The following is a 17,541-nucleotide window of genomic DNA, read 5'->3' on the forward strand; positions in this document are numbered from 1 at the left end:
CTGTACTCAGACGCGAGATACTTGTCTGTTTTCTCTTGACTCGCTGTGACTGCGTTCCTTTCTCAAAATTTATAGCTGTAGTGTTTTTGTTTTGTGCAGTGGTTGCCCAACATGTGGGTCTGGACTGCAGAAAGGGTCTCGGGATAAAATATTGATGGGCCGCAAGATGATGCAAGGGAAGGAAACCATATTTCTGTCACAAAAGTATTTTTTTTATTCTTATTTTTTCTTTGTCAAATACGGGATATTTAAAAATACTCCACATGAAAGTTTTTTTTTCCCTAATCAAATGTATGGTCTTCTGGGACAGAGTTAGTCAGATTTAGCAAAAGTGTTGACACATTATTTCTCCTCACATATGAAGTTTCAAGACTCATTTATGCTCAATGTTTGATAGAGTACTGTCGGTACGCTGCGTTTGTTTTCCCTGTGTTTGTGCACGTCTCCTGAAATCTTACAGATACAAACAAAACAGAGGAAATGAAGCAGTACCACCATCTGTATTTGAGCTCGTGTTCTGAAGGTTTACAGTTCTGGATGAAACAGAGGAAATGGAGCAGTACCACTAGAAATCGTGTAGCCGACAACAGGACATGAGGAAGAAATTTTAACCATGTCAGAACTTCTTTGTTAGTAAGAAACTTCAGACATCTTTATGATGTTACTTGGCCCATTTACAACACATCTGCTTTTGTATTCATCTTTACATTATCACAACCTCCTACATCGCCGCCATTTTTGTTGTTGTCAGAAACTCCTGAGCTGCCCTCTTGTGGATGTCTTGCTAGACAACCATGCCGGTGTATAGGACGCATGGAAGTGTCTGAGAAGTGACGGCTACATCGTTTGAAACGGACTTATCTCTTTGCGTAAACGCAGCATTAATGAGCCTTTACTCCCAATGACCTGGATCTTTATCAGTCTTTCGATACAACCACAGTATATGAACACAAATACTGAGCCAAGACCAGCAGCTTGTGGGGGAACATAAATAGACTTCATTTTTAAATAAGCCAGTTTGACATTAACCAGAACGGAATTAAAAGTAACAATGTCATATATTTTCTTGATTCAGACCAAATAAATCAAACCACAGGTGTGAAGTCACCATCTTTAAAAGAATTTGCTTCAATATTAGAGGCAAAACTTGACATCAAGGAAAGGTCATCGCCCAACTTTGACTGACCCTATTATATTACAAATTGGACTCACAGCCTTAGTCAAAGGGTAGTAACACACACACACTACCTTGTTAGTTGAGAGGTGAGAACACAAAGGGTGTTGAGTTAGAATTGGATTCTTGTCGAACTGCCCAAAGAGAAGTGAGAAGACGGAGACATCGATAATAAGGTCGACACCTCCAGCTGTTCCTCAGGTTGCGTTTGACAACATGTCATGAGAGTAATGATGCTCTACAGGTGTACGCTGGAACACGCACCATGACTTATCGTTGAGAACAAGAAGTAGTGGACAAGGTGGCACGATTCAGAGAAAGTGTATATCTGTGTCATGTGACAGATCAGTTGCAGAGAAATGAGTCGAACCGCTTGAGTCGATCACGCAGCCTGTCCCATCTTGAGCTGGCCTCCTTAGAGTTGAACCGCTCCAAGCTTCCCTCTATCTGTTTACAAATATACAACAGATTTTAGTTTACATTACCGGTGGTTCCAACTTTTTCAAGACCCAGACTCCAGTTCTCATAGCCAGAGAGGATCAGAACTGTTCCCTGCCTCTCCCATCGTCAATATATTTGTGTCTGTATAGTCATCTCAGAATACTCGGACCTTTTCCTCCACTCAGTGTGTGAGAAACTTAGGTATGTATGTCACATGCCTGTTTTCATACAGCTACAGGAGGAATGATGACAACATGTGGTAAATTGTTGTAAAGATTTGTTCGGCAAATGTTGATATCGCAAGCTTTGCTGTGGAGCAGAGCTAGCATGGGCTAATGGCTGTGGCAGGATTGTTTTTCTCGTTGGTTCTTGTGAAGACACGCTAACTTTAAACAGCTGTGCTTCTTGATGTGCGTTTCTCGGATTGCTTTCGCAACAACTCTGAAATATTTTTGTTTGAGATTCTGTTGCTTTTGCGACATCTAGTGGAAGTGAATACTTATATGTCCCTTAAAAAATAATCTACATTTAAAAAAAAAAAAGCGATGTTGATGTGAAGAGGCAAAGCTCTGTAGAATTATTAAATGACTTCTGTTTTGGTGTCTTTCAACAAATGTTTTAGTTTTTTTTGGCCTGTTTCTCTGTTCTGTCCTGTTCTCCCCAAGTGGCCAAAAACTTAATTCCTGATTGGATTATTCTTTGATTAACCAGCACTTTTTTACTTTACATAAATTCATATATGATGAGAAATGCTAAGTAGCAGATTCTAGAATGTACCTGCATATTCATTGAAATAAACACTGTATACGTGGATGTATAAGATTATTGCTAATCGTTTCCTCACTTTAAAATAACTAAGTAATTTGATCATCAAAATTGCCTGTTACTAATCAATTAATTGGCTAATTGTTTCAGCAGTAATTTCATCAAATTGTCCAACTCTGCTGAACAAGGCTGCCACTGGACCCTGGGGTGGTCCGGTAATGAGCTCCCATTAGCAGCTAATCAGACCATTATCCAGGCTGCAGCCTCCCTCTGCCATCCTCCGTTTGCTTTAACTTTTCAGTGTAGGTGGACAGGAAGGATTGAGGCAGCTGGTGCGTGTGCGTGTGTATGTGTGTGTATGTGTGTGTGCACTTATGAGCTTGTTGTGTGTGCATGTTTCAGCAGGTGCAGCTCTGTGTGTCTCAGTAAGAAACGTGGGAGTGACCTTGCATGTCTCTTTCAGAGGGAAGTATTACTCGTGACATGTGACCTTTCTCAGACCGAGCGGTTAGCGGGCTGATCCTCGAGTTAGCCGAGTCCTGCAGCCGCCTGTCTGCTGCGATGATGTAAGACTCAGACCTCCTCCTCCGCCATTAGAACTCCTGTATGATTTGTTATCATTACGATCGTGGACTTTTTAGTGCTGCACATATAATTGTTTTTCAACAATTTGTCATAAACGATTTAAAATACGTGTGGGAGAAGATATATACACAATGTTTTGCTCACCCTGCTCCATTTAAGTGACTAGGTTGTTAAAGTAAGCAGGAAAAGGAAGTGCTCTTGTTTTGGTTAAGAGCTCTTAGCAGCTGTCCTGAGAGTTCAGCGCTCGGAGGAAAATGTTTGTGCATGCATTTGGCAGAGAGGCTCCGCGCCACCCGCTTTTTGTGATTTTCATCACTTAACCTTAATGCCAGAGTTCAATCACACAGCCTCTGGGCTGCTCAAAGGCCTGACAAAGATTAAAGAAGAGATGAGGTGAAGCGCAGAGAAAAAGAGTGAGTGATTGACGGCAAGAAATCCTCAAGAGAAAGAAAGAAAAAATAAAACAAAAGATGCAAATAAAGGGGGAAAGTGACGCTGTGTGTGTGTCTGCGTGTGTGTGTGTGGGTGTACGTGCGTTAGCGTGCGTGTGTGCGTGCGTGCGTGCGTGAGCGCTCGCTTATACCAGTGGTAATATTCACAAAGCTTGTCGTCATGTATTGGCTCAGCACACTGCAGGGCACTGAGGCAGTTAAGTAACACCGGGCCGGAGCACAGTACATGTAGCTGCTCTGCTCTTTGTGTTTCTGCTACCACTGTTTCTTAGTTGTGGTAAGACAGATAACGTTACATAATGCATTCGCTCTGTACTTTGTTTTTGTACTTTATTTATTTCCTCTTATTTTGTATTAATATAAGTTAAACAATGTTATGATGAATATTCTATATGTTCTATATAAACATTAAGAATCTTAGAGGTGTATCCATCACACTGTATATGGACGTTTTTGTATATATTTGAAAAGCTGTTAAAGTGAGTCTGCTGCAGTATGTAGGCCACTTTTCACACTGATGTTTGTTGTGTGTTCTGGTAAGTTTGGTTTTAATGCTATAAAAACTGAGTAAAGCATAATGATCGACAGCCGAGACTGACTCTCGATTGGTTAATTGGTTATCCATGGGACCTCCCTACCATGTCCCCCTCCCCCACTAACTACTGCGTAGACCTTGGCTCCACATGTGGAAGATGGCGGCATTTTCATCTGTTGTAGCTCTACTTTGTGTCTCGTGGTAATTAGCAAATATTTGCATGATAAATGCAACATTTCAGCAGCTATTAATTGGAATTGTGAGCATTGGACTTGAACATATTTATTTTAATACATGATCTTCGCTCAACATAACCTCTTTACACCTGGTAACAAAATGTGGTCTGTGATATGAATGTGTTAAACTGACAAATACACCAGCAATATGCCTGTCGGCTGCCTCGGATTATTTTATTTTTTAGGTTTTCTTGTCTCCAGTCTGTGCTCAGATCTCATTTTTCATGGGCACTGTGCAAAGCTGGTGAGTAGGAGGGAACTGGGAAGGCAGCCCCTCCATTTCCAGTAAAACCAAACACTGGAGGGTCAGCACAAGTGACGTTACTGCATCTTCTGTTCCTACTCTTCTTACTTTAACCTGCCAGAGAGACATATTCCACTGCTCTCCTCTGGCAGGCCGCTACAGAGCAGCCATACAGTCGTCCTGCCTGCAGCTCTGCAGTTTTCTACCCCTCACCAGGATGTTTTCTGACTGTGAACATATTGTACAGATTGTATTCACACTCGACTGACTCTGTTTATGCAGTTTTCCTAAACCTGAACATTTTGATATCAGCTGACTCTGGAGAGCAGCCAGGGTCCCTGCATGCAGACCACATTTTTGGATATTAACACTCTTTTTTTCCTTTTTTAGGTCAAAGCCCAAACCCTGTTTGTGACCCATTACCCCCCTCTATGTGAGCTGGAGCAGGCGTATCCTCGACATGTGGCTAACTACCATATGGCTTTCCTCCTCAATGACCCCGATATTGCTACTGACACTGATGGTATGTGTGTATTTTTGTGCATGTAACTGAAATGCTTTCAGTGTTTTATGGTGGAAATTATGGGTTTGACTGTAATGCAGTTGGATTCCTGGCCCTTGGCTGAGATTTTAAGGTTTATACATGTGCATTTTCTTACAGACGATGAGGTTCAGCCAGAGTTCATCACCTTCCTCTACCAGCTAACTGAAGGTGCTGCAGGGCGCAGCTACGGCCTGAATGTCGCCCGTCTGGCCGACATTCCAGATTCTATACTACACACTGCTGCTCGTAAAGCCAGGGAGATGGAGAACGTGGTTAACGCCAGGAGGTACAGCGAACCCACATATACCAATCTGTAAAGGGTTGCTCCGCTTTACACAACAAGATCTGTTTTTGAGGCACATGGGGCACAGCTCAGCCAGAGAAAGCATTAGTGTCATATGATGATTTTTTTTAAAGTCAGCTCATGCCATCTCAGTTTCGGCTTCTGGAATAAATACATTATAATGGAGAGTCTGTAATTCAAACTGGATGTTTCAAAAAATGCGTTTGTTTGAGTCCAACGCCAGGGGTTGTGTCAGTGGGGGGTGTTCCCTCAGTTACAGATGAGACAATGAAGTCCTGTATTTTAAGGCTTGACACCACAAAAATGCAAAAAGATTCATAATATACTCTACTACAAGAATTCACACCTCTGGAAACAGCATCAGTAGTTATTCAATCTTTGTCTTGACAGTCATAAGTCCGCCATCATGTTTGATTACAAAGTAGTGCAAGTAGTGTTTTGCCAGATGACATCACGCACCACGTTGGCGGCAAGAGACAATTTTTTTTAAATTTTATCCAGAGCAACTTGTGTTATGATATTCTTACTATTATGGGATATTAAAGAAGTAATGTTGGGTTATCTCTACTTCTACCGCTTTATTTTTATGTTTTTAATCGGTCTTTCTCAAGTCCCCCAACTTTATTGAAGTGAAATACAAATTTGCTTAGCGTAGCATTTAAACCCTACAACAGATCATCAAATATCCTACTCTTGTGTTTTTGGAGAGTTTCTCTAATATTATTAAGCACAAATGGAGCCTGGTGGATGAAAACTTGGAGTTAAAGCTCCAGCGACATTAAATTAATGTTTATTTAGAATTTAACTCTCAAATGAACTTGATTTCATACTTGTGCTGACACATCTGAACAAGAAAATGTACCAGAAGTCACAGAAAATCCGACGGAATACAGCTCAACAGAGCAGCTCGGAGTTTGTCACCTGATGGACTTTGCACAGAGGAGAGAGAGCGACAGAGAGATCAAGTGAGCGACAGGCAGGTTTGTGACAGGAAGTCTTCTGGTCTGAAAGGTCTAATTTAAGTTTACATGTTCTCCAAGAATTCTCATGATGTCTTAATTGGATGTTCAGTCAACTACAGGGAAATATAGCGTATGATTCCGCTAATACGTCCTTTTAATTTGTAGCGTAGTTTTTCTATAGCAGAGATGCGATTTTGTATTTTTGAACTGATGCTCACATTACAGTGCATTGCAATAAACCAAAAAACCGTCACCAAATGTGCGCGCAAAAATATATTTAGAGGAAAATAAATATTGGAAACATTATATATAAAAGTGAACATACAAATACAACATACAGTGTAACTTATTGTTGATGATAAATCTGACTGATTGCATTGCCTGTAAATTGAAACTACAGAATTCATACAAATTGTCCCTGGGATATTTTCTTTCTATAATAGTAAACCTTGCTCTGCAGGCACATGTTGAGTGAGTTAGGAAGCTGGAATACGACTAATTCTGAGTCCTTCACAGTCAAAGTGTCAGCACATTGAACTTTCTCTAAATACACACTTCTGTGTCTATACATTTGTACATGGCATTGCCACTTGGTAACAGACAGCCTGCTGGGAGTGCCGCTCTCACTCCCTCAGTAATCCTCACCATATGAAATACAGTATCTGTCAATACACACACACACACACATAGCCATACCGCTCTGTCAGAGTAATCCTCACTATATGAAATGTTTGCCCGTTGTTGGAGTGAAGCTGCGCTGAGTACACAATAATCGTACACAGAGGAGTTGTGCTTCTGGTCGGAGGTTAAGAACAGGGATTTTATTGCTCCCTCACACAGCTGTGTGTGAGACGTGTTTAGACTCACATAGGCGCCTGTGTGAGGATCAAGACTTGTTTTGTACAAAGAACTTTGTTTAAGCAACGTCTCTGTGTCTTTCCCTCCATCTCTCTAGGAGCAAAGTGAAACTTCTGTTGGATCTTTGGAGCATCGCAGACAAATCCTCCCTCCTGGAGTGGCAGCGGTCAAACTGACAAAGCTGCAGCAGACGTCAACACATGAAGAGGAGAGAACTTGGCTGTCTGTGAATCAACATGATGAAAGATGATTACACATGATGATTACAAAGCCTGTTTCACAGAAGGCTTGGTGCTGAAGGAGAAAAGCAGTTGTATGATAAGGATTTTTATCTATCTCAGGTTCTCACCATCATCTGTACTGTAACTGAATTGTCTAAACAGGCTGATGTAGATTTTTACCAACCAGACGATATGTGACTTCATGTGTTTGGTGGTTGAGTAAAGAAAACTTAAATCTTTGATTGTCAGAGATTGTTGTTTTAATATTTCACCTCCAAAACCTTTTTCCAAGTCATGTTGGATATTTTTAAAAAGCAACAAAACAAACAAAAGAGGAAAAACGAACCAGAGGTGTCATCTGTTTTTAATCCCACACATTCTTCATCCTTGTCCACATGGGTTGCCTACATCACCCACAATGCAACTCAAGCACAGACAGTTGAGTTTCAGGTATGTTATGCAAGTAGAGGCCACGGTTAAAGTCCAGGAGCAGCCATCCTGCAGATTTGCTTTTCCTAGTGAAGTGAATGTTTTATCCTCTCCCTCGCTCACACAGGTCGGAGCTAAACGAGAGGCGAAGGGTTGACACTGCCACATTCAGGTATGTGTGACCGTCCCCAGATGAGCGGTGGGCTTCACAGGCCGGATGAGCTCATGTTTTTAAACCTGTTTAGCCTCAGATTTATTCTGCCATCTTTAGACTCTTCATCCCCCTATGTCTGCTCTTGAGCCAGTTTATTCGACTTGAGGCAGCTTCCCCCCCAGAGCCCAAACGACCTTTAAACAGACTTTAATGTGAGATAAAATAAAAAGAGTAGAAAGTGTGAAGGAGATAGATTTTAACATACAGGTTTTTTAAATGTTTAGCCTCACTGGGGTTTGTCTTATTGTTCTTTACCTATTATTGTTCTTTACCTATTATTAATGTATTCATGTGCGCTCTGAATCCTACGCTATTAATAATGCAGAAACAAATCACAACATTTGACTCGACCTCACATCTCCATCTCTCTCACCCACTCATGCTCCGCCTTTAATTCCGCCAACTCCAAGATCAGCTCCCATCACCAGAGAGAGAAAGAGAGAGAGACACTGTGTGAGAGTGTGAGTGTGTTAGGGAGAGAGAGAGAGAGCGATCGAACCACTGACACATAGCTTTAAAGGGTCTGCGCTCCTGTCAGTGTTTGTCCACTTGAGGGTTCGTCCCTCTGTGAACGACCTCTCCGCTTCTCACTCGTTCATGTGTCCGACCATCAGAATGGATTAATTCTAACGCTCGTGGGACTCTGACATCTTCATCCTGCTATGAGTTCCTCTGCGGAGACGCTTCCGTCAGCGGGGCAACTTTTCCGTGCGCAACGGCGCAGCTGAGCCGCGCGTCCCTCGGTGGGACAGTTAACACGCAACACCACGGACATGGACTCGCGGTGAAAACTGCGGACTTGTCCCACTTTACTCTCTCCCCCCCCAAAACCGGTCGTCGAGATGCAGAAGAGCGTGCGCTACAACGAGGGACACGCGCTGTTTCTGTCGGTGGTCGCGCGTAAAGAGGGCACCAAGCGCGGGTACCTGAGCAAGAAGACGGCGGAGAACAGCCGCTGGCACGAGAAGTTCTTCGCCTTGTACCAGAATATACTGTTCTACTTCGAGAACGAGCAGAGCGCGAGACCTGCAGGGATTTACCTGTTGGAAGGATGCACCTGCGAGCGCGCGCCGGCGCCCAAGATGTCCACCACGGTGAGAGAAGCTCTGGAGAAACAGGTGAGAGAGAGAGAGAGCGCTAAACCCCAGCAGTCAGTGGACTCGTCTCCACATCTCATCACATCTGTCTGTACAACTTCACATGACATGAGTGTGAGGAACAAACTGATGCATGGCAACAGACAACACAATACCTCAGAGGTAACCTGCTGTGGTTTTCACATAAACTCTATTCACCAATTCTGTACTTTAAAAATAACAAGAATCAACAACAAGAATATACATGATCAGAAAGTTTCCTCAAAATCAAACTGACTCTTTTGTTGGCTACTATGCAGCACAAAGTGTCTGGCTCTCAGCTCTCTACAGAAAGCCCTGCAGCATTAAGAGCTCCAGTGCATCCTCCCTGAGCAGGTGACCATCCTCCAAGGATTCAGATGCAAATGGGAGTAGGCTGGTAGCAGAGAACATGCAGGAGCAGTTACAGCACAACACAGCTCCTGCATTTCTTTTTCTGATCCACAAATAAGCTCCTTACCTGTGAGCAAACTGTGAAAATATATTTGCTTTCTGTTGCTGGCCAGTTACTACAGAATATTCCTCATTTCCGAGTTTGAACCTGCAAATATGTTGCATTTTCATGATGCAAATACGATTATTCTAAGCAGCAATTTCTTTTTAGCTCAATGTCAAATTTATTACAAGTCAGACGGTGGGAGGCTCAATGCAGCAACAGGTTCCTGTATTTAACCCTATGAATGCTACAAAGTAAGAAAACACTTTTTCCTCCTGGATGCATTTTATATTGAATGAAATATTTATTCCCAGGATGCCACGTTTTATATTCCCTAACATTACATCATATAGAAATATTCTAGATGCTTCATTCACTGCAGTGTGGCACATTTAGTGTTTTCAGAAACCTGTTGTCTGAACTGTACTATGGAAAGAATTAGTATTAGTTGACCCTCTCTTCAATGCTGCTGGTCTGTAAAAAGGTTCTGGCATTTTGTACCTGTAGAGCTGTGATGTGTGCAGTAAAATATTTTGGTGAAACATGTCAGTGGCTGTGCTCCTTGCAGTTGCCTCAGTATTGTTGCTCCGACAGGTAGGAAGAGCTTGTTGCTAGGAAACATTTGATTTACCGTTTGCACAAATAATTGTGCTTTTCATAAAAAAAACCCTAAAAATGAATGCATATTTAATGGTCACAAATCACATCAATGAGGTTTCATCACTCGTAGAATCGGTCTTTGTGAATATATTCATGAGTTGTATTCTAATGTAACAGAGAATACCCACTGATTTCTGCTCAGTTGGCCTCGGGAACTGTGAGCATGTGTGTGCACAGGCATCGTGCCCGTTGAAATACACTGGGAGGAATGTGAAGAGGAAAGAGAATTGACCTGTCACAGTTTAAGAAAGTATTGAGGAGACGTTGAGTGGATGCAATCACATGGAAGTTTGAAGAGTGGTTAAAAATGGCTGCCAATCACCATCAAACGGAAAAATGAATCTCCAAAGATGTTCTTGCACAGTGGACCCGTCTCTTTAAATGTGTAGAAAAGACAACTCATTCCAGATGTCTGCAGATGGAGGAGCCACTAAGTGTGGTTTTAATCAAGCAACACATGAAGAGTTTGTCTTTATTTCTCCAATGGGTTTGTTATGAATGATCATGAAAGGATAAAATAATTCTCTTTTCGAGGGGAAAAAAAACTACACGTGGCTCCGACCGCTGACGTGGATGTGAGCGTAGAACCTGCCTCTCCTGATGTTTCCCAGCTCGTCCTTCATGATCTCATTTTATCCTCTTTCTACGCTGTCTCACTCTCACTCTACAGCTGTGATGTTTAATTAGGGCTATTTCCAATCTGCCTGCGGCTGAAACTCTATTACTACATATGCAAACGGGGAGGAAACCAAATAACGGTGGCATTTTGTTGGGCTTATGAGGTGCGTGTGTGTGTGTGTTTGATAATCAAATGTCAGTCAGGAAGAATCTAGATCTTCTAGACAAAGGCCTCCATCTCTCCATCAGTCGCTCTTCCTCTTCACTGTTTCGCTGCACAGTCAAGTGAGGCTGCCAGCAACCCGCAGTATCACACCCCCACAGTGAACCACAATGCGACCACACAAATAACACACAGCCACCGCCGCCCGCTCACTCCCTCTGTCTCACTCTCAGATAGACACAAGCCCTTCAAATAATTTAGGAGAGTGTTCACACTGGCCTGAATGGTTTCCACAGCGACTAGACGTGCACTGCTGATGGGAACACGTGTGTGTAAATGGCAAAAATAATTGTCAAATTATCCCTCCTCCCGTCGCCAGGTGTCGGGTCGGTTATTGATCCCAGAGAGAGTTCATGAGAGGCCATGAACAAGTGGAGACGCTACCAACTCTCTGTTTCCAGAATGCCACTCCAATGTCACAATTTGCTGAGAGATTCAAAGGCCAGGTGTTTGTTTCTCTAAAGGCTGTTTGTCGTGTTGTAATAAAAAGCAAATCAATATCTCAAAGGTTTATTTCTTCATTTTTCCCGACACGTTTAGAAAACAAAGTTTTTGTCAGCTTTTGGTCAGTTCAGTTAGATATTTGTCTTCCCCTGATTTCCCTAGATTGAGTATTAAACACAAAAAGCTGATGACAGCTTGACATCATGAACTGGTGATGAAACTAATGTTTCAGTCTGAGGAACAGGTTCGGTACGACGGCTCTGAGGTGCAAAGCACAATTTTGCAGACTGAGATTAAGGTAACTGGAGACTCTGAATGTGCGTGTGATTGGTTGTTTGTCTCTGTAAGTCGGCCCTGCGATGCACTGGCGGTGTGTCCAGGTTGTACCCGCCTCTTGCTCATTGTCAACTGGGACTGGCAACCTGGATTAGCACCAAAACTCAATGGGTTCCTTCCTGACCAACACCACATCCTTCCACTAAGTTTCCTGCTATCACTCTTGTAGGTTTTGTGTTATCTTCCTAACAAACAATCGAACAGGAGTGAAAAAAATAACCTTCTTGGAAGAGGCGCCCATAAGACTAACTACCTGCTGATTTGTTAATGTTTTGGACAAATGTGGAGATTAATGATTTGTGTTCATGCTGCTGATACATCAAGTAAACTGCTAATATCTACCTTTAAATAGCTTCAGTGTTGCTGTCCAAAGCATCCAGATCACTGCAGCAAAACCTTTGATCCAATCTTCGGGTTTGAGCAGGGAGGCAGTTCATGTGTAAAATTTTTAAAACCAGCCTTTTGTATCTATTGAAGAGGAACCATGTTCATGTTTCCACAACTAATGTCTCATCACTGTCACCAAGGATGCTTTAAAAGGGACGGACAAATTGTCTGTAAAGGGGGTTAGAATCTGTGACGTCTTCTTTATCCATGTGTGAGGCTCGTGGCTGTAGTGCAGTGAAAGAGACAGTTTCATTAGAACCTTGGAGCAGGTTGGTTCAGTGTCGTTGGATGTGGCTGCACCGGCTTTAATAAAGTGTGTTTTCATTGAGCTGGAGACGCACAGGGTTGTTTTCAAAGCCTCTCTTCTCATTAGAGTTGATGCGGGAAAATGTGGGATGACCCTTTGGAGCTGAAGTGCGAGCACCGACGCCCTGATGTGTGTGTGTGTGTGTGTGTGTGTGTGTGTGTGTGTAATTATTTTCATTAGAAAACTCCTCTCGCTCTAAATGCTCCTCTCACAACGTCACATTTTCGCTGCTGCTCTCACTGATCATCTGCATTAAGGAACCAGCTCTTCCTGTGGTGCTGTATGAGTCTGATCTGCTTTCCCTCTGCAGGCTGCTTTTCATTTTCAAGTGTTGGAGCCATTACAGACCTCAGTACTTTTGGATACAAATTTAAAACTGGCATCTGTCTTCAGTCTTTCTCTTTTATTTTAAAAGCTGCACTAATCAAAGTGTGGTCAATGAGGATGAATAAAAAAATACTCCAGATACAACAACAATATTCAGGTTTCTAATGTTTAAGCATGTAATATTTATATATATTACATACAGTTGGAAGAAAAAGAAATTGTTATGTAGTTTTCTTTCAGAGTGAGATGAGGATGTCACTCTCATGTTTGTGTCTAATGTGGAGCTAGAGCCAGGAGACTGCATCGAGCTTTGAAACCCCAGGAAATCTGTGTCCAAAGTTCAAAATCTGTTAAACACAGTGATGATTAAAGCAGCCATATCTCAGGACCCTGGAACCAGCGGGTGTCCTTGGACTTACGATTTATGATAAGGCCATCGTTTTTTTCAATGTGTCGAGTATTTTTTATTTTCGATACATTGGAGTTAGTGTGATTTTTAAATAGTTGTTTAATGCCTGAATTTGAAAGCTCATTATATTATGACACAAAATCCATATTAGGTTAAAGTGTATTTGAAAACTCCTGTCCAGGTCTGATAGCTGCACATGTACTATTAGTGTGTGTGAGTAGGGGGTCTGTGAAACATTTTACAGCTAAACTGAATGTTTCGATAACCACATCACCATACCAGGTGTGTATGGTGATGTGTTTACAACTTGTGGTGCCTTTCGCAGGATTGAGTGACATAATGCATTTTGTTTGTACGCTGTAAAGTTGTGGACTTGACAAATAATTCTAATATTTTCTGCTGCAGATTTGCTGATTCTTTCTCTGCAAAATAGCAACATGATATGAAAATGTTGCAGCATGTTGATCAGCCTGTCAGGAGAGCTGTGTCTGTGTCAGTGTCAGGGTTGATTCGAGCAGAGGTGAGAACTTTAAAGAAGCATCCAACCACAACACGTGTACGATGGGAGAAAAAATGTGTGGCTTTATTACATGTGCGTGTGTTTTTTGACCTATATGTAGAGTGAGGAGGACAGTGGTGAAAGTAAACCATGGAGGAGGGGAGCAATCAGTTTAATCTCCGGATAAACGAACAGGTAATCCCTGATCACAGTATTATGAGGCAAGCACAACAAGTTGTATACAGTGTGTGTATGAGTGATAGCTGTGTGTGTGTGTGGGTGTGTGTGGGTGTGTGTGTGTGTGTGTGTGGGGGGGGTCTCTGGAGGAAGTGAACAGCATGCAGGGCAATGAGAAAACAGCAGGATGTAGGAAGTTGAACCAGTGATTTCACATTCGCTGCCACATCATTAGTTGAATTGAGTGGTTACATAAAGTAAAGCTGCAGCTACAGGAAACAACTCTTTTACGGAGAGAACAGGGACATTTAAACTCTAGAGAGATGAAGAACAATCTGCCACGTGTTGGGTTTTATACTATATATATATTTATGATGGCTTTCCTCAAACTAAGGAAAATGAGGCATTTGAAAGAAATACTAAAATCCACCAACCTGTCGCTCTAAAGCTCATTAATTAACAGTAATTAGTGAATAACCCTGTCAAACGTGTAAAGACCCAGGTTTAGTGGTTTTACAGCGTTTATGTGCCAGACCATTTCCTGGCTGGTTGCGGTGACCTCCTTCTGACTTGTTGTGAGGTTTTTAAAACTTTTCAGCTGCTAAAGCTAAGATGAGTGATTACACCACGTCTTCTGTAAGCCAATGTCTATAGCCTTATAATCATTAGACACATGTATATAAATCTCATCTAAGTCGTGCAAGAACAACAGTTATTTTAACAACAGCATATTTTCATAAATTTTAATGCTCAAGAAAGAACATGGTTTTGTTCTTTGTACTACTTTATTTATTATGGCAAATATTATGGAAGACATCTGGCCACCTATTAAAAGCTAATGCATAATTCATGGTGTTGTCGAAGATGAATGGGTGTGCAGCCTGTGGTGGTAAGATTTATATTGTTGAACACACAGGGTTTTAACAACAGCCGCAGTTTCTTTGTTCTTGTCATCGGAGCATTTCATGAAGCCGCGCTACGTACAAAGAGACATTACTGCCCCTGTGGGAGCACGACAGGAGTTGAGAAATGAGAGGAATAGAAAGAGGAGATTGAGAGTCTGATCCTGAAAACTGGTGGGTGTGAAAAGTAACCTCACACCACTTCTTCCTCCAAGTAATCTTCCCAGGGCTTCTTCTCAACAATGACTTTTGTTATGTCAGTATCGGACTTAACTCTCGTAAAAGGGTAATAATGTAGGCTTTTTATGGAAATTATGAAAAAGCTATGCTCTTAATCGATTAAAGATTATTTGTTTCTTGTTTCTGTAGAATGATTACATACCCTGTGTTCTCAGATGAAAGAACTGAAATTTGTTGTGACCATGTTTGTTGATATGTCTGAGACATTGTGTTCCCCCTCATGAACCATGCTGACGACAGGAGGTTTGATTTTCCCTGTTGTGTTAATCACTCACTATTGCATGTGTTTTTTTTATGGTATCTTACTCTGTTTTGTTCCATTCTTTTCAAGAAGACACCACGTGGTGCATATACTCCCACATACACCCACGCACACATAGAGGGAATCCAGTTTATGGATTATATCACTTCCTCTAACAAACACATGAATCTGGTCTCTGTTGTATTTCTCTGTAATGGTAATTATCACCCTGTGGGACTTGTGGGATCATTGTGTGGAGCCCGATTCGTGGGAGCATGCAGTGCAAAGGTGGAGACACAGCGGCTTCCAGTGAAGCCGAGTTTTAAAGCAGCTTCGTAATGATTTTCTTCCACTTCCTTCGTGTAATCAGCACGTATAGATCTCAGGAAAAAGATGAGACAAAAACCTACTGTTGCTCTGAACGTGGTCAGAGATTATCTGCAAACACACAAGATAAAGCCAAACTGTGATTGCTTTCCTCCACAGCTCAGAAATATATTTTAGCAAGGGAACGTTTGGTTTTAGAAAATAAGGCCAACCTTTGTGGTTTGACATTGATATTAACGTACAGTTTCTGATAAAACACAGTATATCAGATGAAACAAGGCAGTCGCACAATAATGTATCTTTGTGAGCTACCTGCTGCTAAAGCTCCCGTAAGCTTTGAATTGGGTTTGTGTTTAAAAGGTACTTACATGCTGTTGATAATAAAAGGAGAAAACACAGTGCAGCTTTGGGAGTCATTGCTGATATTCATTTAATAGGTGTCATTGAATGGCAAACCTTATTCTCTTACTTTTATTTTAATCACCAATGCCTGTGGGTATGTGTGTATGAGCCCATTTACTGTCATTTACTGTACTACAGGTTTTTACTGTTCTACTCAGCTGCTGGTTTCTACTAATTAAAGTGTATAATGAAAACAGCAGACATTTGAAACTAATTAAACATTACACTGAACATCAAATTCACATTATTTTTGTTTTAGTTCAGTAGGCAAAAACACAGGGGCAGATCCAGGGGTGGGGCCAGGGGGCACTGACCCCAGCTTGAATCTGATTGGCCCCTGAAGTACCCCTTTCCTTTCGTAGTCTTATTTTGAATAAACTTGTCACTTATTATGAATACCAACAATACACAGGACAATTTGTTTAAACTTACTTTTAAATAAACAATGTGTCTGAACAAGGAACACATGTCAGAGATGTGTGGCTTTGCTAAAAGCTATAGAGACAACAGTAAACAAGTAATGATTAAAATGAGCACTTTACTGAATCAGAAAATTGAGCATGGTTGTTGGTCATATAATTGGCCCCTCTGGTTAAATTGTGGCCCCTTTATGGCCCCTGATCTAGAAAAATCCTAGCTCCACCACTGCATACTGGTAAAAATCTCTGTGTGGAACATTTGTAAATGTTGTATTGGATCCTTCATGGCAGAAACGCAGTACTTCTTTGATGCCCTTCTGCTTTGTAATAGTACAGTACTTAACCTATATACACTATACAGAGAGTGCTCTATGTGACTGTGCTGTTTCTTTATTGTCATTCAGCCTTTGAGTGTATACACAGCCCGAATGGGGATCAATCCTTTTACATGTTCAGTGCACATGCCTCTTTCTACCCACTGAAGTGCACAACATCCAAGCTGTTAAATGCTGCTTTCAAATGCGGAGAGGCAGAGTCAAGAAAAGATTAAAAAAAAAAAAAACTAGACTAGTTATTGTACAACATAATTAGTCCTCTCATCAGCGCAGATACCAAAGTAGACAGCAGTGTTGTATCATTAGTGGCAATTCCAGTCCCTAATCATCAGTGAATCCCAACAGTGATTATGTCCTCTCCGCCTTTAAATATTTACAGATATTATTCTGATTCTTCAACCATCGTTTCCCAAATGAATCTATTACAAATAAGTCCAGTTCCATGTTAAACTCTTCAATCTTCAATAGGGAATAAAGGTATATTCAACACAGATATACCATGAACCCTAAGGTGTGTTTGTAGGAGGTATTCATTTCCCAATGTTCAGTCTCTGTTGGACAGTATAAAGTTGTCAGAACTTCTCACTTGACACATCTGTTCTCACGGCAGGCAGTTTTGAATGACTGACCTGAAATTGCGTCTGGATAATAACATTTGCTGCCCTTCATTGTGTCTGTGTCTTGCTCTGTGGTGTTAAAACGCACTTTGTGTCACGCTGTCAGTCGCACACTCTCATTTTCTATAATGGCCG

General features: G+C 41.6%; 2 protein-coding genes across 8 annotated transcripts in view; both read left to right on the top strand.

Annotated features, from left to right (window-relative positions):
* Positions 1 to 7,561, top strand: part of msh3 (mutS homolog 3 (E. coli)) — a 34,487-nt gene extending 26,926 nt beyond the window's left edge. For 2 of the 4 annotated variants that reach the window (XM_069523504.1, XM_069523503.1), the window contains exons 22-24: positions 4,823 to 4,955; positions 5,094 to 5,262; positions 7,198 to 7,561. In XM_069523504.1, the coding sequence (XP_069379605.1) occupies positions 4,823 to 4,955; positions 5,094 to 5,262; positions 7,198 to 7,276 (381 nt within the window). In that variant the 3' untranslated portion in view covers positions 7,277 to 7,561. Of the gene's footprint in view, positions 1 to 4,822; positions 4,956 to 5,093; positions 5,263 to 6,133; positions 7,165 to 7,197 lie in introns of those variants that run through there. The other 2 variants (XM_069523502.1, XM_069523501.1) reach the window with 2 other exon arrangements.
* An 828-nt stretch (positions 7,562 to 8,389) lies between these two features.
* rasgrf2b (Ras protein-specific guanine nucleotide-releasing factor 2b) overlaps positions 8,390 to 17,541 on the top strand; it is a 36,669-nt gene continuing 27,517 nt past the window's right edge. For 2 of the 4 annotated variants that reach the window (XM_020098988.2, XM_020098990.2), the window contains exon 1: positions 8,391 to 9,082. In XM_020098988.2, coding sequence (XP_019954547.1) covers positions 8,807 to 9,082 — 276 coding nt within the window. In that variant the 5' untranslated portion in view covers positions 8,391 to 8,806. Of the gene's footprint in view, positions 9,083 to 17,541 lie in introns of all 4 variants that reach the window. The other 2 variants (XM_020098989.2, XM_020098992.2) reach the window with 2 other exon arrangements.

The sequence above is a fragment of the Paralichthys olivaceus genome, chromosome 4 (genome assembly GCF_024713975.1).
Source record: "Paralichthys olivaceus isolate ysfri-2021 chromosome 4, ASM2471397v2, whole genome shotgun sequence".
Taxonomy (NCBI): Eukaryota; Metazoa; Chordata; class Actinopteri; order Pleuronectiformes; family Paralichthyidae; genus Paralichthys; species Paralichthys olivaceus.